Genomic DNA, 25,640 nt, shown 5'->3' with positions numbered 1-25,640 from the left:
TATATCCCAAATATTATCATTTCAACATATGATCAATGCTTTTACATTGATACTGTTTCAGCTTTTAAGTTTAGATTAACTAAAATCGGGGACGCCCGGGTGGCTCAGTCAGTTGAGCGTCCCGACTTCAGCTCAGGTCATGATTTCACGGTCTGTGAGTTCGAGCCCCGCGTCGGACTCTGTGCTGACAGCTCAGAGCCTGGAGCCTGCTTCAGATTCTGGGTCTCCGTCTCTCTCTGTCTCAGAAATAAACATTAAAAAAAATTAAATTAACTAAAATTGAAATTTCATTTCTTCAGTCACACTAACCAGATTGCAAGGGCTCAGTTGTCACATGTGGCTAGTGGCTACTGCGATGCACAGGTCTCGCCTTTTCCTGCCTTTCTACACTTGCTCCCCTCTGCTTGGATGGTATTTCCCCATCCCCTTTATCTAGTTAACTCCTGCTCTTCCTCCAAGCTTGCCTACATCCTTACGTAATCTCAGCTCATCTCACAGCACTGGGTATGTTCCTTCAAAGCAGTGGTCACAGTTATCATTCACAATTATTTATATAATTGTTTGATTACCACATGTCTCCCCTGGCAGACAGAAGTCCGTTAGAGGAGGGAGCAAGTCTGGTTTCGCTCACCACCCTGTCTCCAGGAAGAACACACCGCTGGCTTGTGTCGGGCACTCAGTAAGTAGTCCTTCATTGCTGAAGGCAAAACTGAATCCTGATTCCAAAGTCAGCATTGTCTTAACGTATTTAACATGCTTCAAATTGTTTAACATGTTAACTTTAAGCAGAGGGCATTCGCACTTCGGCTGCCAGGATACTTGCTACACGAGAGCGGAACATTTGCTATTCTCCTGCCCCCAACACCGTGCCGTGTTGTTCATTCCATGAAGTTCATTGTCTCCCCCATCCGTTTTTCCTCCCCAAGTAGTGAAGGTAAAGACTTGTCGTATCTCAGAGAACACCTAAAAGGGTAGGATGGAAAATTCAGAAGAGAACGGCATGCGTATCTTAAACATTCCTTTTAAGGAGCATAGCAATAGTCAGTTCTTCCGTTAGGCGTGAGTAAGAATGTTAAGTTAAAGCAAGAGCCTTCTTGACAGGGTTGCCCTTAAAGCCTGCTTTTCAGAGAACATGCTATAGTTTTCCAGTCATGCTGGAGAGTGAGTAGGAGGAAAACGAGGAGCCCTGCAGTGCACCTGCTTCCCCCTCACCCCTCTCCCCCTTGCCTACCTGGCTTATGGCTGGGAGCAGGAAAGAGGAAATAGTATTGACGTGGGCCTGGGACAGCCTTTCCTGCAATCCAGCTGACTTGGGACAGCCCCAGGCCCTAATGGAGAGCTTCTCTGGACTAGAAAGAAGCGTGGTGAATGAGTCTAAAATGGAATCAAATATCGAGTGTGCCGAACCCCTAGGGAGCAACTTGCCTGATGGAAAAAGGTGTGGAAGCAAATAATTCCCGTTCAGAATTGTAAGTGCTGTAATGGAGAGATGAAAGCAGAATCCTGAACTTTCCAGAGGAGGGGTGGCCACTAATGGCCTAGAGTAATTCAGGAAGGTTTTCTAAAAGATGTGTCACCCGGGATGTGCATTGACTAGATGGAATTGCGTGTGTAAAGGCATAGAGGCCAGCAGCGTAGCACAGCAGGGACGAGGAGCAATTTCAGAGGGGCGGGCGTCTAGGATGAGTGGTTGCGTAGAAAAGGGCAGAGCAGAAGGCATCAACTGAAGAAGAGGGAGAGAGGATGTGATGAGAGGGGCCTTGGTTAATTTTCCCACTAAACTACCTTTCCTCTCTCCTTCCATTATGTATGAGCTTCTTGAGGGCCGATCTGAGTCTTTACTTCCTTAGAAACAGGCCTATGCCACCAGGCTCAGGATATGGAAGATCCACAAATAGTAGAATGAACTCCTGGTTAATAAGCAAGGATCCAGGAGGGCAGTCCAGCCGGAGTGTTCTGAAGGCAGGAGGAAGAGTCGTGATGGGGCCAGCATTCTGGGAGGGGGCAGAAAGCCTCAGGTAGATCACCAGCTTCATGCTGAGGAGATAGACCCAGTATCATAGAATCAGAGCAGCGGAGAGCCGAAAAAGGGTCTTAGGAATCTAATCCAAATCTCTGACTTTGCAGATGAGCCTCAGAGAGACAGGAATTTGATTTCCTTTCTAATTCGGAAACTGATTTGCTGGGTGCTCTGGAGCCCTGGCCTTTCCAACACTCTAGTCTCCTTACTGTAAAAACTAGAACAGCTTTCTTGGCAAACAGGGCGAACATCGACAGGCCAGAAAAAGTTGATGTGTCTGAAATCCTCAGTCAAGAAGGGCATGTCAGATGAAGGCCTTTATCCCCTGTGTCGCAGGCAGCGTGCACCTTGCCATCAGCCCTGCTTACCAGACGAGCGTGGTTGTGCTTTCTAAGGTGGTTCTATGGTATTTGTGATTTCCAGGAGGCTGGCTGAACAGAGAACAAGATCGGAGTGGGAAATGAGAGATTCTTAAGTGGAAACGTACTCTTTGTCAGTTTACGAGAAACTGGATCATGGCTTATTTCAGGAACATAGATACCATCAATGTCACTGCCTTGCCAATGGTGCCAGTAGACGAGCACCTGACTGTCTCCCTCGCTGCGCGGAACGCGATGAAGAATGCCGCAAGGAAGAATCTGGAAGACAACCCACCCTGTATCCTTTTATGGTGCCGTCTACAATCCAGACCAAATACACCTGCTGCAGACCTGTAACCAGGGCTTGTGTCTGTGACACACGTTATTAGCTCCTTTCCTTATGTGCTCATTGATTTTTTTCAATTAGTTAAGCCCGACCTGTGCTCTAAAAGAATTTGAGACTGTGAAGGGTTGTTTGGTTTGAATTTATTTTACTAGGATAATTGGAAAGAGTCCCAAAGGAAGAAGTACTGGAAATATTTGTTGACATATTCGTTGAAATACCTTCTGTCTTCCAAAGAATTATAGTTATAGGTAGCAAATAAGAAGTCATGGTGAAGCCCTCGGCCCTCAGATCAGTGAGCTTGAGACCCAACTTTGTTGGGGCGCCTGGGTGGCTCCGTTGGTTCAGCATACAACCTTGGCTCAGGTCACAATCTCACAGTTCATGAGTTCGAGCCCCGTGTTGGGCTCTGTGCTGACAGCTCAGAGCCTGGAGCCTGCTTTGGATTCTGTGTCCCCCTCTCTCTCTGCCCTTCCCCTGCTCTCACTCTGTCTCAAAAATAAGCAAACATTGGGGCCCCTGGGTGGCTCAGTCGGTTAAGCGTCCGACTTCGGCTCAGGTCACGATCTCGTGGTCTGCGAGTTCGAGCCCCGCGTCAGGCTCTGGGCTGATGGCTCAGAGCCTGGAGCCTGCTTCCAACTCTGTGTCTCCCTCTCTCTCTCTATCCCTCCCCCGTTCATGCTGTGTCTCTCTCTGTCTCAAAAATAAATAAACGTTAAAAAAAAAATTTAAAAAAAAATAAGCAAACATTAACCAAAAAAAAAAAAAAAAGACTCAGCTTCATTGTTCTCATTCCAATTGGCCTCACTTCTCACCTGCCAGGCCTCCTACCTGGGCTCAGAGTTTGCCCTCTCTGGCATCACCTGGACTCTTCCAGAATCTTACTTCTCTAGCCCTCCCTTTATTGATCCACATCTCACTTGTGACTCTGAACTCTATGCCAGGGACCCGCAGAACCCCATCTCTGGAGGACCTTAGAGCTCATCCGGCAAATAACCCTCTCAGGTTATAAATACCGCCAGATGGTCCCATCTCATAAAGAGCCCATTGACCTTCAAGTCCCACTGCTGCCAGCCAAACCATGTGTCCCTCTGTATCCCCTCGCTTTCTACACCTCTCAGAAACCCTTCTCAAGATGAGCACAAGTGATCCCATCAGAGGCTGCTTCAGGGACTCACTTTCCTGGCCCTTTTTCTAATGTCCCCTCTTCCTCCTTAATCCCACACACCTCTCAACCTAACTAACCCATTTCCCTTCCTATGATTTTCATGTCCCTCCTTGGCGTCTTCATTGGTCAAGTGTCCTCCGGTTTATAAGAACCCTTGAGGGTAATGGAAGTAAGAGTGAACCCCGCTTTTTGTGAAGGCAGTGAGAAGTGATAGGATTATGGGGCTTCTGCAAAGGATATATCCTAGACCGATTGAGGCTAAGACGGAAAGAAATGCAAACCTAGAGAGGGTGACAAGAGGGGCCATTGAACTAGGCAGAGACTTCAACAGTGATAAACAAGGTTGAGATACCCTCCGATCCAGCCATGCCTCACCTGAAAATCTCTCTTAAAGCAATAATCCAAAATATGGAAATAACTCTCTGTGTATACCACAGCATTATTTACAATTGCAAAAAAATGATGAACAACTTAAGTATTCAATAGCCATGAAACAATTAAGTGTATTAAAGTACATTCTCCAAGTAGATTCATAGAATGCCATTTAAAATACTATGAAGATTATTTAGCTCTATGGAGCATGATCATGATAATGAATGGAAGAGAAGTCCGAGTCCTAAAGTAGGCATTCACTGAGATTGCAATTATGTAAAAAGGTATGTGTATAAAAAATACTGGAAGGAAATCTCCCTGAATCCTAACAGAGGTTGTTACGGTGGTAGCAGAATGGGTGTTTCTTTTTATGTTTTTCCAAGGTGTCTAGAATGTGGTGAGTTTTCATTTAGAATTGATAAAGCCACTCATTTTTTTTAAATTTTTTAATGTTTATTTTTGAGAGTATTTTTTTTTTCAACGTTTATTTATTTTTGGGACAGAGAGAGACAGAGCATGAACGGGGGAGGGGCAGAGAGAGAGGGAGACACAGAATCGGAAAGAGGCTCCAGGCTCCGAGCCATCAGCCCAGAGCCCGACGCGGGGCTCGAACTCCCGGACCGTGAGATCGTGACCTGGCTGAAGTCGGACGCTTAACCGACTGCGCCACCCAAGCGCCCCTTGAGAGTATTTTTAATGTTTATTTTAATGTTTATTTTTGAGAGAGAGAGAGAGAGAGACAGAGTGTGAGTGGGGGAGGGGCAGAGAGAGAGGGAGACAAAGAATCCGAAGCAGGCTCCAGGCTCTGAGCTGTCAGCACAGAGCCCGATGCGGGGCTCGAACTCAGGAACTCATGGACCGTGAGATCATGACCTGAGCCGAAGTCCAAAGCTTAACGGACTGAGCCACCCAGGTGCCTAAAGCCACTCATTTCAAGTGATAAAAGAAGTGTGAATGTTTGCAAAGAAAGTAGTTTAGCGGAGAGAGTAAGGGACCGTCCTTGCCAGCCTAGTCCCATCCTGTTCCTGCATGATTAGCACCCAGAAAATTTCCTTAGCAAACTCACCTGCCAGCCTGCCTTATTGGTTCCATCCACCAGGTGAACGAAACGATTGGGGAGCTAGATCTGAGTCCCAATGCGTTGGCCAACAACCTGGTGAGTTATGGGTGCTGAGGTAAGGCTTGGGGCAGGAAGGGCTCCGGGAGTCCCGCCCATTTATTTGAAAGCACCTTTGCACAACAGGGGTCTCAGAGATATATTTCATTAATTAGCAAGCTTTCTTTTTTGCAGCAGTTTTAGTTCACAGCAAAATTGAGCTGACACTACAGAGTTCCCACATACCCCTGTCCCCACGCATGGGCAAGCTGCCTGTCACCACACTGGTACATTTGTTACAAGTGATAAACCCACATTGATGCATCATTATCACCCCAAGTTCGTTGTTTACGTTAGGGCTCTCTGTGCTGTACATTCTATGAGTTGGGACAAATGTGTAATGACATATATCCACCTTTGTAGTATCCTTTTTTTTTTTTTACATTCATTTATTTTAGAGAGACAGAGCGTGAGCCAGGGAGGGACAGAGAGAGGGAGACACAGAATCCAAAGCAGGCTCCAGGCCCTGAGCTGTGAGCGCAGAGCCTGACGAGGGGCTCAAACTCACAAACCGCGAGATCATGACCTGAACTGAAGTCGGATGCCCAACCGACTGAGCCACCCAGGCGCCCCACCTTAGTAGTATCCTACAGAATAGTCTCACTGCCCTAAAAATCCTCCCCCCCATTTACGACGCCCCTGCATCTCCTGGCAACCACTGAACTTTTTGCTGTCTCCATATTTGCCTTTTCCAAAATGACAGAGTTAGAACCATACAGGATGCAGCCTTTTCAGTTTGGTTTCTTTCACTTAGTCATCAGCATTTAAGGTTCCTCCATGTGTTTTCATGGCGCGATAGCTCATTTCTTTTTGGGGCTGAATAATATTCCTTTGTCTGGATGTGCCACAGTTTATTTATCTGTTCACCTACGGAAAGACCTCTCGATTGCTTCTAAGTTTTGGCAAGTATGCATAAGGCTGCTGTGAACATCTATGTGCAGGGTTTTGTGTGGATGCATATTTTCAGTTCATTTGGGTAAATAGTGAGGAGCGTGATTCCTGGACCATCTGGTAAGATATGTTTAGTTTTGTAAGAAACTGCCAAAGTGTCTCCCAAAGCGGCTGTACCCTTTTGCATCCGCAGCAGCCATGAATGAGAGCTCCTGTCACTCCACATCCTCACCAGCATTTGGTGTTACCAGTGTTCTGGATTTTGGGCATTCTAATCAGGATATAGCGATATCTCCTTGTCGTTTGAAGTTGCGATTCTCAAATGACATTGAACATCTCTCCATATGCCTACTCGCCATCTGTCTCTCTTCTTGAGTGGGGTGTCTGTTGAAGTCTTTGCCCCGTTTTTTAAAATTTTGTTTTGTTTTATTTAATTTATTTTTTAATATATATATTTTTAAATTTTTACTTATTTTTGAAAGAGGGAGAGACAGAGCATGAGCAGGGGAGGAGCAGAGAGCGAAGGAGACACAGAATCCGAAGCGGGCTCCAGGCTGTGAGCTGTCAGCACAGAGCCCTACGCAGAGCTCGAACTCACGAACCACGAGATCACGACCTGAGCCGAAGTTGGATATTTAACTGACTGAGCCACCCAGGTGTCCCTGCCCCATTTTTTGATTGAGTTGTTTGTTTTCTTATTGTTGGCTTTTAATAATTCTTTGTGTATTTTGGATAACAGTCCTTTACCAGCTGTGTGTTTTGCAGATCTTTTCTGCCACTTTACTCCAACTAAATCTCCTAACCCCATTACCCCTGGCGTCTTGCTTTCCACCAAGCTCCTCTGTCCCCAGGGCCCAGACCTGGTGAATGCCTCTGCAGGTTTTAGCCGCACCCCTATCCCAACTTTTCTGGTGCTGACTTTTGGGGTCAGTTCATCTCTTGAGTTAGCCTTTTTGATTTATTTTTTAAAATTTAGCAGTGCCTGGGTGGCTCAGTGGGCTAAGCATCTGACTCCTGATTTCAGCTCAGGTCATGATCTCATAGTCAGTTGTGAGATCGAGCCCCACGTTTGGCTCTGCGCTGACGATACAGAGCCTGCTTGGGATTCTCTCTCCATCTCTCTGCACCACCCCCCAAATAAATTAAAATTAGAATTAAAAAACAGTTTAAATGTCAGGACAATGCATCCTTATTCTAAAATATTCAAACTATCTCCAAGTATAAAAGTAAACCGTAAAATTTACTTCACTCCCAGCCCTTTATTTCCTCCTGAGAAGTAACCACTATTAATTGTTTGTTTTGTATCCTTCCAGAGTTTTTTAAAAAAAATATTTTATTTTTCTCTGTGGATGGAACTGGAGGGTATCATGCTAAGTGACATTAGTCAGTCAGAGAAAGACAAAAATCATATGACTTCACTCCTATGAGGCCTTCAAGAGACAAAACAGGTGAACGTAAGGAAGGGAAACAAAAATAATATAAAAAAAGGGAGGTGGGCAAAACATAAGAGACTCATAAATATGGAGAACAAACAGAGGGTTACAGGAGGGGTTGTGGGAGGGGGGATGGGCTAACTGGGGAAGGGGCACTAAGGAATCTACTCCTGAAATCATTGTTGTACTAGATGCTAACTAGTTTGGATGTAAATTAAAAAAAATGTAAATTAAATTTAAAAAAATTTTTTTTTTTAATTTTTTTTTTTTTCAACGTTTATTTTTGGGACAGAGAGAGACAGAGCGTGAACGGGGGAGGGGCAGAGAGAGAGGGAGACACAGAATCGGAAACAGGCTCCAGGCTCTGAGCCATCAGCCCAGAGCCCGACGCGGGGCTCGAACTCACGGACCGCGAGATCGTGACCTGGCTGAAGTCAGACGCTTAACCGACTGCGCCACCCAGGCGCCCCTAAAAAATTTATTTTTTAAATAATGTCTACACGGGGCTTGAACTCATGACCCTGAGATCAAGAGTTGCGTGCTCCATCAACTGAGCCAGCCAGGTACCCAAGAACTTTTTCTATACATTTAGAAACATAGAACACATATATTTAGGGTTATCATTTTCTTTTTTTAATGTGAGTAGGGTCATACCATAAATACTGTTTTTGTAACCTGCTTTTGTTTGTTTTTTATTCATTCATTCATTTATTTATTTTTAGCCTCAGTAACTCTTGGAGATGCTTCCAAGTCACGACTGTGGATCTGCCCTGGTCTTTTCGTGACCGCATAATATTCTCTTTGTTGGATGCGGCATCATTAATTTATTCCCTACCGATAAATATTTCAGTGGTGTTTTCATCATAGTGAACACGTGAATATTTCTGTGTTTGTATCTTGGGGCTCACTTGCAAGTATTTCTGCATGTTAGAGTCCTAGAAGTGAAATTTCGAATTTTGGTAAATACAGTCGAATTGCCTTTCCCAGAGGTTCCGCCATGTTTTCACTCATGCAGCAACGAGACCATTAGCTTCACTTGCCCCTACCTACCCCACCATCGAGTAGAGCTTAGAATTAAATTGTGAATAAAGGCAACATACACACACACACACACACACACACACACACACACACAACTTGGAGCGATTCCATATAAGTTAAGAAACCTCGTCTCTCTGTGTGTGCCTGTGTAGGCAGGAGAGGTATAGCATTAGGGACACAGACTCCGGAATAAGACGGTCTGTGTTTAAATTCCTGCTCCGCCATTTTCTCACATTGTGAAACTGGGTTAATTGTTTAACCTTTATGAATCTCTGTTTTCTAGAGACTGGTGATAACAAAAATAATGTATCTACCTCATAGGGTTGTTGTAAGAATTAGAGGAGTTAAAACTCACGAAGCCCCTTAAATCAGGCCCGAGAAGAGTGCCTGGCTCACAGGAAGGACATTCTATATGTATGAACGTGTAGGAGAAAAGTCTGGAAGGATACACACCAAACAGTCAATGGGGTCATTTCTGGAAAGGGGGTGGTATGGAAGGCGAGTAAACATGTTTTTTACTCTGGATACTTCTGTAATGTTGTTTACAAAAGGAATGTATTTGCATGTCAGTTCTGTGATTTTTTATGATAATTTTAAAACCAAGAGGAAGAATATTTTGCTCCCAGAAACAGGCTCTGGTGGCTACTTAAGATTGTCGAGCATTGGGGAGCCTCGGTGGCTTGGTCAGTTAAGTGTCCGACTCTTGATTTTTGGCTCAGGTCATGATTTCACGATTCGTGGACGAGAGTCCCATGTCGGGCTCTGTGCTCACAGTGCAGAACCTGCTTGGGATTCTTTCTCTCCCTCTCTCTCCCTGCCCCTCCCCTGCTCATATTCTCTCTCTCTCTGTCTCTCTCTCGCTCTCCTGCCTCTCAAAATAAGTAAGTAAACATTAAAAAGAGAAAAAGATTGCCTAGCATTGGCATATCTCCTCAGGTGCCCTTCGTGGCCAGTGAGAACCAAGATAGGGCTGGTGGGAGCAACCTTGGGTCCTCATATGACCTGGAGGAAGGGACCCCTTGCCTGTCCTTCCTGTCCTCTGCCCAAGCAGCTGGTGAGATCTGTCAGATGCTCACTGCCTTCTGCCACAAGAGCCCATCCCTAGGCTACCCTGCCCAAGCTCTGTTGGCTGCGGTTTGCCCTGCCCTGTGTCCACCTTGACCGTGCAGCCACTTCTCCTGTGTCGGGGCCGTAGCCAGACGGGTTTCTCCAGCCTCCATGCTGCCGTGCTGCCTGGCACCCAGCCCTGTGCCTAGTGCGTAAGAGGTGCTTCTTAAGTGTGCACTAGTGAACGAATGAGCCCCAGATCCTCCTCCCCACATCCCACATCACCATGTCCCTTTCCTGTTCCTTCTTCCATGCCCTAAGTGTGGGCTTCCCACCTCTCTGGCCATGAACCTTGCTTAGCTCTTCTTCAGCTTTATTTATTTATTTATTTATTTATTTATTTATTTATTTAGAGAGTGAGAGAGAGAAGGAGAGAGCACATGAGAGAGACAGAGCACGGGAGAGGGGCAGAGAGAGAGAGAAAGAGGGAATCCCAAGCTGGCTCTGCACTGAGCGCAGAGCCTGACGTGGGGCTCGAACTCGCGAACCGTGAGATCATGACTTGAGCCGAAATCAACAGTCAGATGCTGAACCGACTGAGCGCGCCCCCCCCCCCCCGCCCCACCCCGCACCGGGTACCCCTTGCTTGGCTCTTCCTTCCGGCCCCCTTCCGCTCTCCGCCTGGACGTCCTCATCCTAGAAGGGACTTCTCTTCATCCCGTACCCCAAGACTAGTGGAGGGGCCCCTTCTGGGCACATTGCTGGCATCCTGTACCTCCCCACCGCAGCACTGGCCACCTCAAAATCCCTGGCTTCTCCCCACTAATCCTTGAAGCCTCAGCAGCGTTCGCTGCTCTCTGCTGCATCCCCGACACGGGCATAGCATTGGCCTTGAGCAGGTGCTCAGGAAATACCTGTGGAATGAATGATATGGTTGCAAATCCTAGCTTCTCTCCTGTATCTCAGCCTCATATTCCCAGCCACCTAGAGCAGTGGCACCTAAACCTAAGTGATCATCAGACTCCCCTGGGAGGTTTTTAAAAAAACTAAAAGTGAAAAGCGCATCACGTGGGACCGTGTGTTCTGCGTGCTCTCATTTGAACACGATGTCTCCGGAAGGCTATGCAAGAAATTAAGGGTATTGGGTGGAGGGAGGCAGGAGGGAGACTTTTTACTCTACTACTTGATTTTGTACCTTGTGAATTATTTACTGGTTTTAAATTTTAAGTAGAGAACTATTCAGGAGCCACAGTACGTAAACAATTCATGAGCTGAGGCAGACGCAAGGCATGAACTTCTCCATTGAATTGGTGTATCTGAAAAACTCCCCAAGTAGGGGGACAGCCCCACTTGTAGGTACCACTGTCATCTCAGATGCACACGGCCCAGTGCTGGCCTCATCGTTGACGCCTAAAACTTGCTGGCCTCCCAACGTTCACCTATCCGTTCTGCTCTCTCCGTGTGCAAGTCTTGTCCATCCTTCCAAGGCCTTGACAATATGGGCTACAAGTGGCATCCCGGTAAGGACCAGAGACACCGCTGTTCCACTGCCTTGGCTCATACCCCTCCCGTTCATTCATCATGCCTTATCTTGGCCTATGTTTTTGGAGCGACAAGCGTTGACATGTAGACCTACCAGTGTGAGCCCTTTCCCCATCTACATACACCTGCGCACATGCTCATAAAGGGGGTAGAAGACTGGAGGGGGCGTTTCACAGTTTATCAAGCACGACAGATGCCTCATCGTTTCCCCCAGCGCTCGTGGGTGGTCCTCGGTGACTCTTCCATTTCACATTACTCTCAGTTGCTTCAAACCCAAATGGAGCAATTTAGGACCTACTTGGCCCACGTGTGCTGATGTCAACTGTCCAAACAGATGGTAAATTCCTAAAGGCGAGGACACAGAATCCTCATTCTTCGTTGACTTTATTGTCCAAGAGCAGTGCCGGGCTCATGGCCGACGATCAGTACAACTTGTTGGGTCACTGACATTCATTTTTCTTTCCTTTTGTTCCCTCAGGAGGGGATGCGGGAATGGGGGAGGAGGAATCAGAGATCAAGAGAAATCTGTTGAGAAGTCAAGGGTCTGGTGATTAATAATAATAATAATAATAATTAGCCTTTATTGAGCAGCTCCTATCTGGTAGTAGCCTCCGCACTAGTGTTTTAAGATGCATTAGGGGCACCTGGGTGGCTCAATCGGTTAAGCGTCTGACTTCGGCTCAGGTCATGATCTCACTGTTTATGAGTTCGAGCCCCACATCGGGCTCCGTGCTGACAGCTCAGAGCCTGGAGTCTGATTCTGTGTCTTCCCCTTTCTCTGCCCTTCCCCTGCTCACATGCGCTCTCTCTCTCTCTCTCTCTCTCAAAAATAAATAAACATTAAAAAAAATTTAAGATGCACTCAATACTGTATATCCAATCCTTACAAGGACCCTAGAAGGTAGGTATCATTGTCCCCCTCACAGAGAGTTTAAACAATAGCTTTTAGCCCAGGGAGCTTGATTGGAGCCCCTTTCCCACATCCTGTACCTCCTCAGAGGTATAGACAAGAGGAGGCATAGCCAGGAGGAGGGGCAGCGTGGGAGAAGGCAAGGTGGGGGGATGTATCGGTGGTGACACTCGGTGGGGGTGGGAATGAGGTCAGTGACACCAGTGGCCGCGGAGACCCTGGCACCTACGGGGAAGACAGGGAGGCGCTGCCACAACCTCCGCTCCAGGCCTTTTGCGCCCCAGCGGGGGAAATGGCCTGATCTCTGACCCTCATCCCGCACCGAGATCTGCACGAATCCCTAATGCCCCATTTCTTTCTGGTTTTTGAAGGCAATTGAGAGATTTGAGTTGGAGAAGAAGGCCTTGAGAGAGAAAAGTCACGGCGACCCGGGAGACAGAGGCAACAATCCTTTCTCATAGCCTTGATGGTGTTTCTGTGGGGTTTGGCTATTGTTAGTATCTCAAATGCAGTTAAGCAGGAATCCAGCATTTCAACCGAGGATAGCTTTGTCCTCTTCTGGAGGAGTCTCATGTCTGACTTGCTGGCATTGGGCAAGTTAGGAGGGAAGGACGGCGCACTTAGAGACGGCCTACCAGGTGGCACTTCTCCTGTTAAATCTTTGCAATGCCCCCAACTGTGGGCTAGGTGCCGCTGAACAGAGTTTACAGACCTTGGGGGCAAGGGGACAGCTTGTCTGCGGTGGGTCCTGGATCCAGGGAGCCAGCAACTCAGGCGGGGACCAGTGAGACTAACAGTGTGACTGTCCTCTGACAGCTCAGGCTGAGTGAGTGAAACATCCCAGCTATGGTTACTGCACAGCGATGGACAAACCTCGTGGTTACATCCTTTCTCTTCTTCCATTCTTCTGCAGACAAGAGTCACAGAAAATCACAGCATATTTGCAGAGGCTCGGAATCTAGGAATGTCAAATCTTTCATCAATAAAAGGGTAAGGGATCTGCTGCTGGGTCTCTCTCTGACTGGTTTCTGCTGGGCATGAAAGAGATTTTAGTCCTGGGGAGGGGACGCTTGGCACCTGGATGGTGATTGTGCAGGAAAACTGCAGAGTGCCCTTTTTAGAGGATCTTAAAGTAGTTCGCTCTCTCTGTCTCTGTCTCAAAACAAATAAATAAACACACTTAAAAAAAAAAAGAAAAGTAACTCAGTCCCCCAAAATGTTTCCAGCAGGTGCCTCGGGTGATGGCAATTGGTTTTCTCTTTCCACTTTTCTGTATCTTCACATTTTTTATAGTTGTTATATTGCCTTTTTTCCCCAGAAATTCATAATGAATAAACCCAAGGGGGAAACTGTATGCTCCAAATTATTAATGACAGTAATATTAATTGGAGGTAATCCGTGAGTAGTTAGTTAAATGATAGCCCATCTTCATAACAGGATCTATTCTCTGAAGTGATACATTTGAAGACAGTGTAGCAATGTGGAAAATCTAAGGTGGAGAAAGCAGGACACCGTGTGTGTGTGTGTGTGTGTGTGTGTGTGTGTGTGTGTGTGTGTGTATTTATGTATTGTAACATGAGTCGAGTTATATCTGCATATTTGTAAACATGCTCAGAGCCTGAAAGGGAAAATAGAAATAATATAAATCATTTGGTAAGAGGTGCTGGGGTCCTAAATGTGCCCCCATTTTGTCCAGTTTCTGTAAGCTTGTTACACCATCTTCGTGATAAAAAGGGGAAGATATCCTAGTTTTTAGTTTTAGTTTAAGCTGTCAAATGATGGACCTCATTTTCATATCTGCTTTTTGTTTCAGAAAACAGCAGATAAAAATCTGCTGGTGGAGCTGTACCAGCACCCACATAAATTTAACAGCGCTGTGCCGAACAGGCTTCCAAATGGGGTGAACTTCTGTGACATGGTGGGCAATGTGGTCCGGGCTGAGAGAAACCGCCTTAGTGGCAAGGTAAGGAGGGAGAGTGGGCAGCTCACCAATGTTACCAACTGTGTGATCCCCCTGCTGTGGGCCCAGCTGTACCCCAGCTTTACAGCAACCATGTGGCAGACAGACATAGCCGTCCCGTTCTATACCCCAAGGAACTGAGTCAGGTTCACTAAGTAAGTCAGTTTCCACGGCCAGACAGTTTGCAAGTAACTGAGCCGAGATTAGAACCCAAGCCCGTGTTCCCTCCAAAACCTAGATTCTTCCTCCCTGAGCACTCATTTCCAGACTGTTTTTTTTCATTTTTCATTTTTTATTAAAATTATTTTTAATGTTTAGGGGCGCCTGGGTGGCTCAGTCGGTTGGGCGACCGACTTCGGCTCAGGTCATGATCTCGCGGTCCATGAGTTCGAGCCCCGCGTCGGGCTCTGTGCTGACAGCTCAGTGCCTGGAGCCTGTTTCAGATTCTGTGTCTTCCTCTCTCTCTGACCTTCCCCCGTTCATGCTCTGTCTCTCTCTGTCTCTAAAATGAATAAACGTTAAAAAAAAAATTAAAAAATAAATAAAATAAATAAAAAATTCTTTTTAATGTTTATTTTTGCGAGAGAGAGACAGAGCACAAGCAAGGGAGGGCAGAGAGAGAGGGAGACACAGAATCCGAAGCAGGCTTCAGGCTCTGAGCTGTCAGCATAGAGTCCGATGTGGGGCTTGAACTCACAAACCGTGAGATCGTGACCTGCGCCGAAGTCAGACTCTTAACCGACTGAGCCACTCAGGCGCCCCCAGACTGCTTTGATCATGTGTCTTATTGGCAAAAAATTTTGAGCGTGCACCATCATGATCTATGTTTTTTTGTAAATGATATACATACATGCTCTGTTGTCAACTGCTACATTATATATTAGTAATCTTAATTTCTTATTTCTCTTAGTTAGACATTAGTTAGAGTATTTTCCTCCCACGTCCCTTGGTGCCCCTTGGGGAGAACAACCACTTGGAGAGCAGTGCATTGGAGCACGCTGGGTTCCTTGGGAAGCAGGGCGGGGGGTGGGGCCGGTATTCCAAGGCCTAGAATTTGTGAGACCACTCAAGAGGCGGGGATGAGTACAGAGAGGTGTGGGGAGGGGAGGAAGCCCAGGAAATGGTACCCGCAGCCCTATAGCTGGTCTCATCGCCCTTCATGGTGTCCCCAAAGCGTCGTCCCCTGCCGGGACCCAGGTTCTTAGCCTTGTCTACCTGTACTTCCCACTGCTGCCTCAAACCACTTACTACCCCGTCTCTCTCTCTTTTCTCCTCCTCCCTCTGTCGCTTTGTCTCTCTTTCCCTCGCTCCTCTCTCCCTCTGCCCAGCCACCTTCCTTCACTCCCTCCTCTCTTCACGATTTCTCCCTGCTGCCTTCTCTCCGGCGGCGATATCTCTGCATCAGCTCCGTCGGTCTCATTCCTCTGTGTCTTGTGTTCAGACTTTCTCAGAGTGATGGTCTGTGTGGGCCAGCCGCCGCCCAAGATGACAGTGGTATTTGCTGGAGTTCCAGCGCCTGGCTCCAGCATGGACTGCAGTCAGCAAGTGGACAGCTGCCTTTAACCAGTCGGTAGGGGCTCTGGGCCCAGGTGCCTGGTCCCCTGCCGTCTTTGGCAGAGGGGTGGAGGAGCGGCGGGCACTCACAGCGTCACATTCCCTCCAGGAGAGTGCAAGAAGATATTCCCCACATTGTTATTTGGGACAGCAAGAAACTGGAAGGGAGGTAGTGCCTCTTGGTGGCTAAGTAGCTCTCTGGGCTCTAGTTTCTGCTGTAAAGTAAGGATAAAAGCAGTCTCTACCTGGAGGTGTTATTGTAACATTAAATAAGATAAGGATCTTATTTAAGTGTATAAAAAGTCCTTAGCGCAGTGCCTAGTAAGTCAGAAGTTCTCAAAAAATGGTAGTTTTTATTATCAGTGTTATTAGCTTAATGATGAATAATAGAAGACTAGCATGGTCATTTGGGGTATATGTATCATGGACTATTTAGCCATTAAAATCAATGTTTACAAAGAGTGTATTGCACTATGCTGTGGTGTTAAATGAAAGATATCAGTATATAAAACTCTACAGTATGATGCTACGTAAGCACATACAGGAAAATCTGGTGATGGAACCATAGTAGATATCACCGATGTTCACTGAGTGATAAGGTCATACTTTTTTTTCCCTCCTTTGCCTGTACTTCAAAAAAAAAAAAAAAAAAGAACGGGGCACCTGGCTGGCTCACTCAGAAGAGCATACGACTCTTGATCTTGGGGCTGTGAGTTCAAATCCCACCTGGGGTGTAGAGATTACTTAAATAATAAAAAAAAAAGTTAAAGATAGATGATAGATAGATAGGTAGGTAGATAGATAGATAGATAGATAGATAGATAGGAGAAAGATTTGAGAACAAATAGGTTGTATGTTTTATGGACCTGTTGTCCCTGTGTGACCTTCCAGCCCATGACTTTGCTTGCCCTGCACAGGCCCACTGGCACAGCCACATGTATTTGTGTTCCATTTGCTGTGTGGGTAGCCCCGAGGACAGTGACTGCTGTTACTTAATGTTCCATTTTTGAGGTCCCATGGGGAATGTTCTCCTTAGGCCTTAATCCCCAGAAAAACTACACATCCCCTGGCATGATTTTAGTCTTATAACTGGTGTTTTCCTTCGGCTCCCAGGAAACTCAAGGCAAATTTGTGTCTTGGCTTTATTTAAAAAAAAATTTTTTTTAAGATTTTATTGGGGCACCTGGGTGGCTCAGTCTGTTCAGCATCTGACTTCAGCTCAAGTCATGATCTCACCGTTCGTGAGCCCTATATCGGGCTCTCTGCTGTCAGCACAGAGCCTGCTTCAGATCCTCTGTCTCTCTCTCTCTCTCTCTCTCTCTCTCTCTCTCTCTCTCTCTCTGCACTTCCCCCAGCCCCCCCAAATAAATAAACATTGAATTTTATTTTATTTTATTTTATTTTATTTTATTTTATTTTATTTTATTTTATTTTATGTTTTTATTTTTGACACACAGAGAGACAGAGCATGAGCAGGGGAGGAGCAGAGAGAGAGGGAGACCCAGAATCCGAAGCAGGCTCCAGGCTCTGAGCTGCCAGCACAGAGCCCGATGCGGGGCTTGAACCCACGGACTGTGAGATCATGACCTGAGCCGAAGTCGGATGCCCAACCGACTGAGCCACCCAGGTGGCCCCTAAACATTGAATTTTAATTAAAAAATAAAAACTAAAAGATTTTATGTTTATTTTTCTTTATTTTTGAGAGATAGACAAAGCACAAGCAGGGCAGGGGTAGAGAGAGAGGGAGACACAGAATCAGAAGCAGGTTCCAGGCTCTGAGCTGTCAGCAGAGAGCCAGATGCAGGGCTCGAACTGATGAACCGTGAGATCATGACCTGAGCCGAAGTTGGATGCTGAACTGATTGAGCTACCCAGGTGCCCCATTACCTTTGTTTTTTTTAAAGTTTATTTATTTTGAGAGAGACAGAGAGAACACAAGTGGGGGAGGGAAAGAGAGAGAGGGAGAGAATCCCAAGCAAGCCCTGCACTGTCCACATAAAGGTGGATGGGGTCTGAACCCATGAAACTGTGAGATCATGAACTGATCTGAAATCAAGAGTCAGACCCTTAACAGACTGAGCCACCCAGGCGCCCTCCTGTGTCTTACCTTTAAAAGGACCCTGTTCCAGCCTGTTCAGGGGCCACTGCAAACCCTTCCTTGCCTCCTCGAACCCTCTCCTCTGTCACCGCACCTTCCCTCTTGGCAGTGACATTGCCTCTGCTCTGGAGAATCGGGAGGCCATCACTAGACCGTGAGCTCCATGAGGATGAAAGGCCCGTCTCCCTCCGTCAGTGGTTGGCCCCAGCCCGGCACCGAGCCGAGCCTCGGAGGCCAAGAGCTGCCCTCACATTCTCACTGCCATTCTCTCCTCGGTGCTGCTGTAACCACCCCCATTCCTTTCCCATCACTGAAAGTGGCCGTGTCTGTCCGCCCTTGGCTCTCAGAAGGCCAAGTCCACAGGATGTGTTTCTGTTGTTCCATTAGACGACCTCTCTGTAGAACTGGCCCAGAGGATGACTCCCTGCACTTGACAGTTGTATCCTTCCTCGGTCCCTGTAGCAGCTTCTCCGTCTATGCAGGCAGCACGCTTTGGCCTTCCAAGCCCACGTTCTTCAGGACCCCTGCCTCTGCTCCGTCTTCTTCCTCTACACAGACTCATGGGCGGGGAGGGGGTGGACATGAGTCATCTCCCCGCATGAGGCTAATCACACTTAGGGACTGTGTCACCACCTCCAAACCCCATGCTGCACTCCGACTCCCATATCCCCCCGCCTCCTGCCCTTCTCAGACTCATGACACTGCTTCTCCTCCTGTCTGGTCGAAAACTGCAGCCTTCCAGCCAAGCATAAGCCAGTCTCCTCCCTGGTCCTCACCCCTGCGTCTGAGCCATCACTGAGATTCACCTGCTGTCTTCCCTGTACCTCCTCCTCCTCCTTGCTGCCACTGCCAAGTTCAAGCCCCACACCTTCCTGTCTGGATCACTGCACCTGCTGTTTAGCATGCCTTCTGCCTGGCCATCTCCGTCCCCTCTAATGTACCTTCTCCCTTCTTCCTCTGGTCTTTTTTTTTTTTTTTACTGTTATTTATTTTTTTTAAATTTTTCTTTAATGTTTATTTATTTTTGAGACAGAGAGAGAGCATGAGCAGAGTGGGGGTAGAGAGAGAGAGGGAGACACAGAATCTGAAGCAGGCTCCAGGCTCCGAGCTGTCAGCACAGAGCCCGACACAGGGCTCGAACTCACGAGCTGTGAGATCACGACCTGAGCCGAAGTCAGATCCTCAACTGATTGAGCCACTCAGGCACCCCCATCCAGTCATTTTTACTCTCCCCGGTACCCCAGAGCCCCTCTATATGCCCCTGGGATTCCTTCTCTTAAGGCACCCATCACACTGCATTATAAATGTCTGCTTACTTGTGAACGTCTCCAGGGCAGGGACTCTCCATCACCATCTAGGCACCTAGTAGGTGCTCAGTAAATAGCTGTTGAGGGGCTGAAATGAACTTTTTGAAAGGAAGCAAGAGTGTGAATAAATAAGTAAGAGCTAGCACACCTTTAGTGAGTGTTTCCTAAGTGCCTGACACTGTTCTGAGCACTTTGTGTGTGTCACTCACTCATGTAACGGTCATGGCAGTCCTCGAGGCAGGGACGATCGCTGTCCTCTCCATTCTCCGTGATGCTGGTAGGCTGGGTCCAAGGGTCCCTGGCTGCACACAGGATAGAAATCAAACAGGGGCCAGCAGGAAGTGAAAGCAGAGTTTATTAAAGGTATAGAGAGAGTGTAGGTAGAGACAGAGTGTCTGGGAGACTCAGAAAGGAAAGGGATATGAATCTTGTCTATGTTTGGGGTCTAGGGTTTTTACTGAAGATGGTGTTCCGGTGTATGTGTCCTCTCAGGCATCCGGGAACGGTTAGAACAAAGACCAAGGCCCAGGTGTTATTCCTTGGAGCCCGGGGGTCTTGGCATCAAGATGTTTAGCATCCGTGGGCTGGAATATGCATATGATGGTTTTTCTGGTCATTCTCACCCGGTCCTCCCTTAAATGTCTATTCTAAAGAAATCATCAACTCCTTGTACTTTACAAGGAGGACAGGCACCATTTGCATTATGAGGCTTGTGTAAAGTGGGGTGTGCAGGTCCTAGCAAGAATAGAAGAGGAAAAAGGAGCAAAAAGCAGGGTCTTTTTTTTAAGTTTATTTATTTATTTTGAGAGAGAGAGCATTAGCTGGGGAGGAGCAGAGAGAGAGAGAATCCCAAGTAGGCTCGAACTCACAAACCGCAAGATCATGACCTGAGCCAAAACCCAGAGTCAGAAGCTTAACCGACTGAGCCACTCAGGCCTCCCACAGAAAGCAGATTCTTATGGAGTCCTTCAGTTTCCCTCTGTCGTCTGGTTGAGGAAGCTGAGCACATACAGGTTTAATAACGTTGCTCAAGGCCACACAGCTTCTTAGCATAAGAGCTGGATTTGAATCCAGCTGGATTCGAAGTCTGTGCTCTGAACTGCGCTGACTGTATGTTTTCTCTAAGGAAACGTGAGGAACGGTGAAAAAGACAAAGCAGAGAGCTGGGCTCAGAGAACTCCCTGCCGATGAGGGAGGCTTATCCACGCACCCTGCCCCCAGCTTCCATAGGCCTGAAGGGAGAGCCAAGGAGTCTCCCCCTTTGCATCCAAGAGGGGGCAGGAATGGGATCTCTTTGCTCTTCATAATGCTAAGAGGCAGCGTGTGCGGTGTCTCTGGGGTCAAGCTGCCGCTCCGGAGCCTCCCCGGCCATGCGAACTTGGGCAAGAGTCCTAAACTTTCGGACCCTCCCTTTCCTCTTCTATAAACCGGGGATGCCTGTAGTAGCTACCACCTAGATGGTAACAAACGAAATGAGGTGAGGGGCGAAGGGCGCAGCCCTGTGCCAGACGCATGGTAAACATTCAACAAATACTACGTGTCATTACGCTATTAAGATGATAGCTCTGGAATCAGAGTCAGGTTACCGGGTCGCCTTGCAACGAAGTCTGAATTTCCTGCCCCTCCGAGTTCGCTGATAATTCCGATTTTAGAGTTGCATGTGCTCACCGTGAACCCCGCAGAATCTCCTGGTCCAGTGACTTGCAGCTGTGTAGCGTGTGTGTTTGTTGATTGCCGCTGATCGGAGTAGGTGACAGAACAGGGAAGCTGCCTCCAGTTACAGATTCCAGTGCTGGCTCTGCCACTCGCTGGCTGTATCTCTTTGGGCAAGGGACTTCAGCTCTTCGGTCCTCAGTTGGCTCGTCTGTAAGGTGGGGATAGTAGTAACACGCCTTGTGTGATTATCTTAACGGTTAGATGAGAATGTGCAAAAATACCTGGAAAGGCAAATAGTCGCCACTCACTAAACTAAAGGGGTAAGTGTTTCTTTTAAGTTGACTCCAGAGATGACGGGTGGGAAGACGGTGTGGTTAGCGACAATAACAAGCTGTGGGACACAGGAGGAAAGGCGGGTTCTGAACGGAGAGGATTATTAATCTGGTTGCGGCTCCACAGCCACAGTGAAATCATGAAACAATGAAAAATTGTGTTTTCAAAGACAACAGCAATAATAATGTGAATTTTGTTGTTGTTGTTGTTGTTGTGTTTTTTTTTTCTTCCCAAGTCTTTCTGCTCCGATAGAGAATTAGAGAAGTTTCTGTCTTCTCCTTCTCCAAGAGCCATATGGCTGGATAGCTTCTGGTGGATCTTTCACGAGAGGTACCAGGTAAATCTGCGTGCTTCTCTCCCTTGCTTAAGTTACTTTTCTATGGAATAAACCCCAATGTCTCTAACACGGGCTACCAGGCTCTCTGATTCTGTGGAGCACCCCTGCAGCCCCATCTGCCACCCCTTCCCTTCCCCACCCGTGCCTCGTCCATCCATCCTGTGCTTCAGCCTCCGCACAATGTCCCGTAGCCCCCTGAGCATCAGGAACGGGTCCCTGACACACGGCTGGTCGAGCACAGGGCCGGGAGCAGGGTCGGGACCTCCCACCCCAGGGTTTGCGCACTTTCTTCAACAATCCACCCCACGTATAAATCGATTTCATAAATCCTATAAAAATCAGCGTACTATTTCGTAAATGACAGGAGGTTCACCCTCTCGAGAATAAGAGGAGTACGTATTTAAGAACCTCAGGCCTTAGCCGGTTCATCAGGAGGCTCTAGTAACTCCGTCTCCACTTTTATTCCTGGTAGCCAAACAAGGAGATCCAGAATAAGCTGTTTGATCGGATATCCCAACACTACGCGTCTCTCTTGTTGCATGAATCCAAATCCCACTATGAAGAGGCTCTCTTGAAAGTGAGCACCGGGGCGCCTGGGTGGCGCAGTCGGTTAAGCGTCCGACTTCAGCCAGGTCACGATCTCGCGGTCCGTGAGTTCGAGCCCCGCGTCGGGCTCTGGGCTGATGGCTCAGAGCCGGGAGCCTGTTTCCGATTCTGTGTCTCCCTCTCTCTCTGCCCTTCCCCCGTTCATGCTCTGTCTCTCTCTGTCCCCAAAATAAATAAACGTTGAAAAAAAAATTTAAAAAAAAAAAAAAAAAAAAGAAAGTGAGCACCAACCACTGTTGGGAGAACAAAAAATCACGCTAATGCCAATAGAATGCCCTTAACATTCTTTCTGTGAGGGAGTAATTAGTAAGTTGTGCTATATTCATACGCAGACTTGCAATGCCGCAGTCACAAAAAGATAAGGTAGATCTATATATGGCGTATTTTAAGTGGAAAGCAAAGAAATTTCTAGAACTCTGTGTTTAAAAATGTATATGTATATATGCATGTGTGCCTATGAATAGAAAAAAAAAAATCTGGAAAAATACTTACCCAGCTCTTAGCAATGATTATCTCTGGGGAATGAGGTTGTAAGAGACTTCCTTTTCTACTTTAAATATTCCTGTAGTATTCAAATAAGCATGTGATTTTAAAATTAAAAAGCATGAATATACATACATTCACAAAGACTGATTTAACTACGTAAATAAACTACCACAAAGTTAAAAGGCAAATGCGAAACTGCAGAAATCACGGAGCATATATGTCACACAATGGAAAGAACTCTTACAAATCGGGACGCCTGGCTGGCTCAGTTGGAGGAGCGTTCATCTCTTGATCTCGGGGTCATGAGTTCGAGCCCCACGTTGGGTACAGAGATTACTTACATACACAACAACTTAAAAAAAAAAAAAAAGAACTCTTATAAATCTTATGAAACCCCTTCTAGACCAGCGGACAAAGTACCAAACCAGAAATTCATCAGGGAAGAAATACAAATGGGAAAAAAAGTTCACCCTTAACAGTCGTCAAACATACAAATTAAAACAATAGCCATTTGATGCCCCTTTTTACCTGCTGGATTGCATGGATTAAAAAGAATAATCGCCAGGGTTGTGAAGGATCTAGGGAAATGACACTCTGACAGTCTGAGAGAGAAGTGCATCGATACATTTTTGCTACGATAAGCCCCCAACGTATCATAGCTGCTATGATTACTATCGTGATTCCATCTTTTTTTTTTAATTTTTTTTTTCTTTTAACGTTTTATTTATTTTTGAGACAGAGACAGACAGAGCATGAACGGGGGAGGGGCAGAGAGAGAGGGAGACACAGAATCGGAAACAGGCTCCAGGCTCTGAGCCATCAGCCCAGAGCCCGACGCGGGGCTCGAACTCACGGACCGCGAGATCGTGACCTGAGCTGAAGTCCGACGCTCAACCAACTGAGCCACCCAGGCGCCCCCGTGATTCCATTTTCTGGAAGTCATAATCGAATACTCGGGAAAAACTGCTTTCACTCATGCATTCCACAAAGTTGTGACTGCCTGCTATGTGCCAGACATAGAAACGGTCTCCACTGATGGGGGTGTTGAAGTAAATTTTGATATGCCTACTCAGCACAATATTATGAAGTTCACTCGTGGGAAAAAAAAATCCCGAAGAGTTTCTAACAACCCGAGGAAGTGCTTCTACTATATTGTTAAATGAACAAAGCCAGATATAAATGTATAATTTGAACTCAACCGTAGTTAAGAAGGGACAACAGTTCCACGCGTGCAGAGGGGAAAAAAATAACAGTCGTGGTACTTCCTGTAATCTCTGATGGGCGGGTCAAATGTATCTTGTCATCCGGGCTACTCTTTGGAGGTGGCAGAAGGGGCTGAGCCGCAGACCACGTGCAGAGGGAAAGCGAGAGGGGGAGGTTGCTGGCCAAGCCTAGCCTGAGGTCTGAGGTGGGGTCCCCAGGTAGGGTAAGGAGTCCACCAAGATGTGGGCCAATGACAGATAGAAACTGCTCCCCCCATGAATGGAAGGCACCACGGTGTCAGGTGGAGAGTTTTATCGCAGATCCTTTCCACGGTCGGGGGCTCTTTTCTGGGTGCAGAAACGTCCAGAACATGGCCTGAGCTCTGCTTCCCCCCCACCCCGCCCCCGCCCTCCCCAGAGGCTGCCATCACTTCTGAGTAAAGCCCTGTACACCAGCTTCTGTTGCTGCTTCCCACAGTCCTGGTTCAACACGCACGATTTCAAGTCGGACATCTGCAACACGATGAGCCTGTGGATTTCGGGTAAGAGGAGCCTGCTCTGTCCTGGGGAACGCGATTCCGGAAACACTTTTCTGCCTGAGCCTAGGTCATAACACCCTTTACTGAGGCAGCTATCCTCTACTCTCGTTGACGTTCAAGAAGGTAAGGTGTGCGATTAGAGCCCTGTGGAGTACTGATCTCGCCTGCTTCCGCTGAACAGTTCTGAGATGTTCTTAGTCCCTTTTTGTGCCCGGTGCATCTGTAGGGAGCAGGCTCCAGCCGAGCCCCATTAGTTGGCCATGTGCTGTGGGCTGATGGATGCAGAACTCAGCAACCCCAAAGCGTATGCTGGTTGGACGATCCCAACCTTCCTCCCCCGGGTGACTCCATGTGGCCCAACTGTAGTCCCCTTGTCCCTGCTGCCCGCACAGTGAGTGCCCAGGGTGGTGTTTGCTTTTAACGGCTTTTCACTCCCCTTCCCCACTCCCCTCTTCTCAACCTATATATTTTCTAAGGCCCTTAAAATCTCCTACCTATTGAGAAGTTCCTGGGTCCTAAGTACTGTGCTAAGTAAGCACTCTTTTACATTTCCTATTGTCTTGGGGGTCTCCAAGCCGTTCCCACATTAAGGTATTTGCTAGGCGAACTCTCAGGTCTCAGCATGTAGGAGTATTGACAGCCAAGATTATGGCAGTGCAATGAGGTTACACAGCCAGGGAATGTTCTTTTTTTTTTTTTTTTTTAAATTTTAATGTTTATTTATTCTTGAGAGAAAGAGAGCGGGAGCAGGGAAGAGGCAGAGAGAAAGGGAGACACAGAATCTGAAGCAGGCTCTAGGCTCCGAGCTGTCAGCACAGAGCGTGATGCGGGGCTCGAACTCACGGACCATGAGATCATGACCTGAGCCGAAGTCAGATGCTCAACCGACTGAGCCACCCAGGTGCCCCCAGCCAGGGAATATTCCTAAGGGAAATGACAGGCAGGGTCTGGAGGAATTCCTGTGCAAGCTTCCTCATGCTGTTTCCCTTCCGTGAGGAGTTAGGCAGGGCACTGTCATCCCTCTGCAACAAAAATGCAGCAACACGTGTGATGTTTCTGCCCAGCCGGCTAGAGACACAGCACCCAAGCTTTCTCCTGGGGGCTGGTCACATAGAGACCTCTGTCTGTCATGTACCAAAATTCCAGGAAAGCAGGTGTTCAGCAGAAGCCACACTGTTTTACAGCTTGCCACTCTCACCAGTTAGGGGAAAAATTTCCCCCAGCTTTATTGGTATAATTGACGCATAACATCGTGTATGTGTAAGATGCACAACGTAACG

At 47.3% G+C, this 25,640-nt stretch overlaps 1 protein-coding gene across 9 annotated transcripts in view; it reads left to right on the top strand.

Annotated features, from left to right (window-relative positions):
- Positions 1-25,640, top strand: part of FAM227A (family with sequence similarity 227 member A) — a 75,019-nt gene that overhangs the window by 987 nt on the left and 48,392 nt on the right. For 7 of the 9 annotated variants that reach the window (XR_007154034.1, XR_007154035.1, XM_047867116.1 and 4 more), the window contains exons 2-10: positions 589-679; positions 2,444-2,677; positions 5,336-5,418; positions 12,654-12,723; positions 13,196-13,272; positions 14,096-14,245; positions 21,426-21,527; positions 22,000-22,104; positions 24,240-24,363. Coding sequence is in view for 7 of the 9 variants with exons in the window: in XM_047867116.1 (XP_047723072.1) it covers positions 2,536-2,677; positions 5,336-5,418; positions 12,654-12,723; positions 13,196-13,272; positions 14,096-14,245; positions 21,426-21,527; positions 22,000-22,104; positions 24,240-24,363 (853 nt within the window). In the remaining 2 variants the exon portion in view is untranslated. The remainder of the gene's footprint in view (positions 1-588; positions 680-2,443; positions 2,678-5,335; positions 5,419-12,653; positions 12,724-13,195; positions 13,273-14,095; positions 14,246-21,425; positions 21,528-21,999; positions 22,105-24,239; positions 24,364-25,640) is intronic. The other 2 variants (XM_047867115.1, XM_047867119.1) reach the window with 2 other exon arrangements.

Source organism: Prionailurus viverrinus, chromosome B4 (assembly GCF_022837055.1).
Source record: "Prionailurus viverrinus isolate Anna chromosome B4, UM_Priviv_1.0, whole genome shotgun sequence".
In the NCBI taxonomy this organism is placed as follows: Eukaryota; Metazoa; Chordata; class Mammalia; order Carnivora; family Felidae; genus Prionailurus; species Prionailurus viverrinus.
The sequence above is the reverse complement of the archived record's forward strand: the minus strand, read 5'-3'. Positions and strand labels throughout refer to the sequence as shown.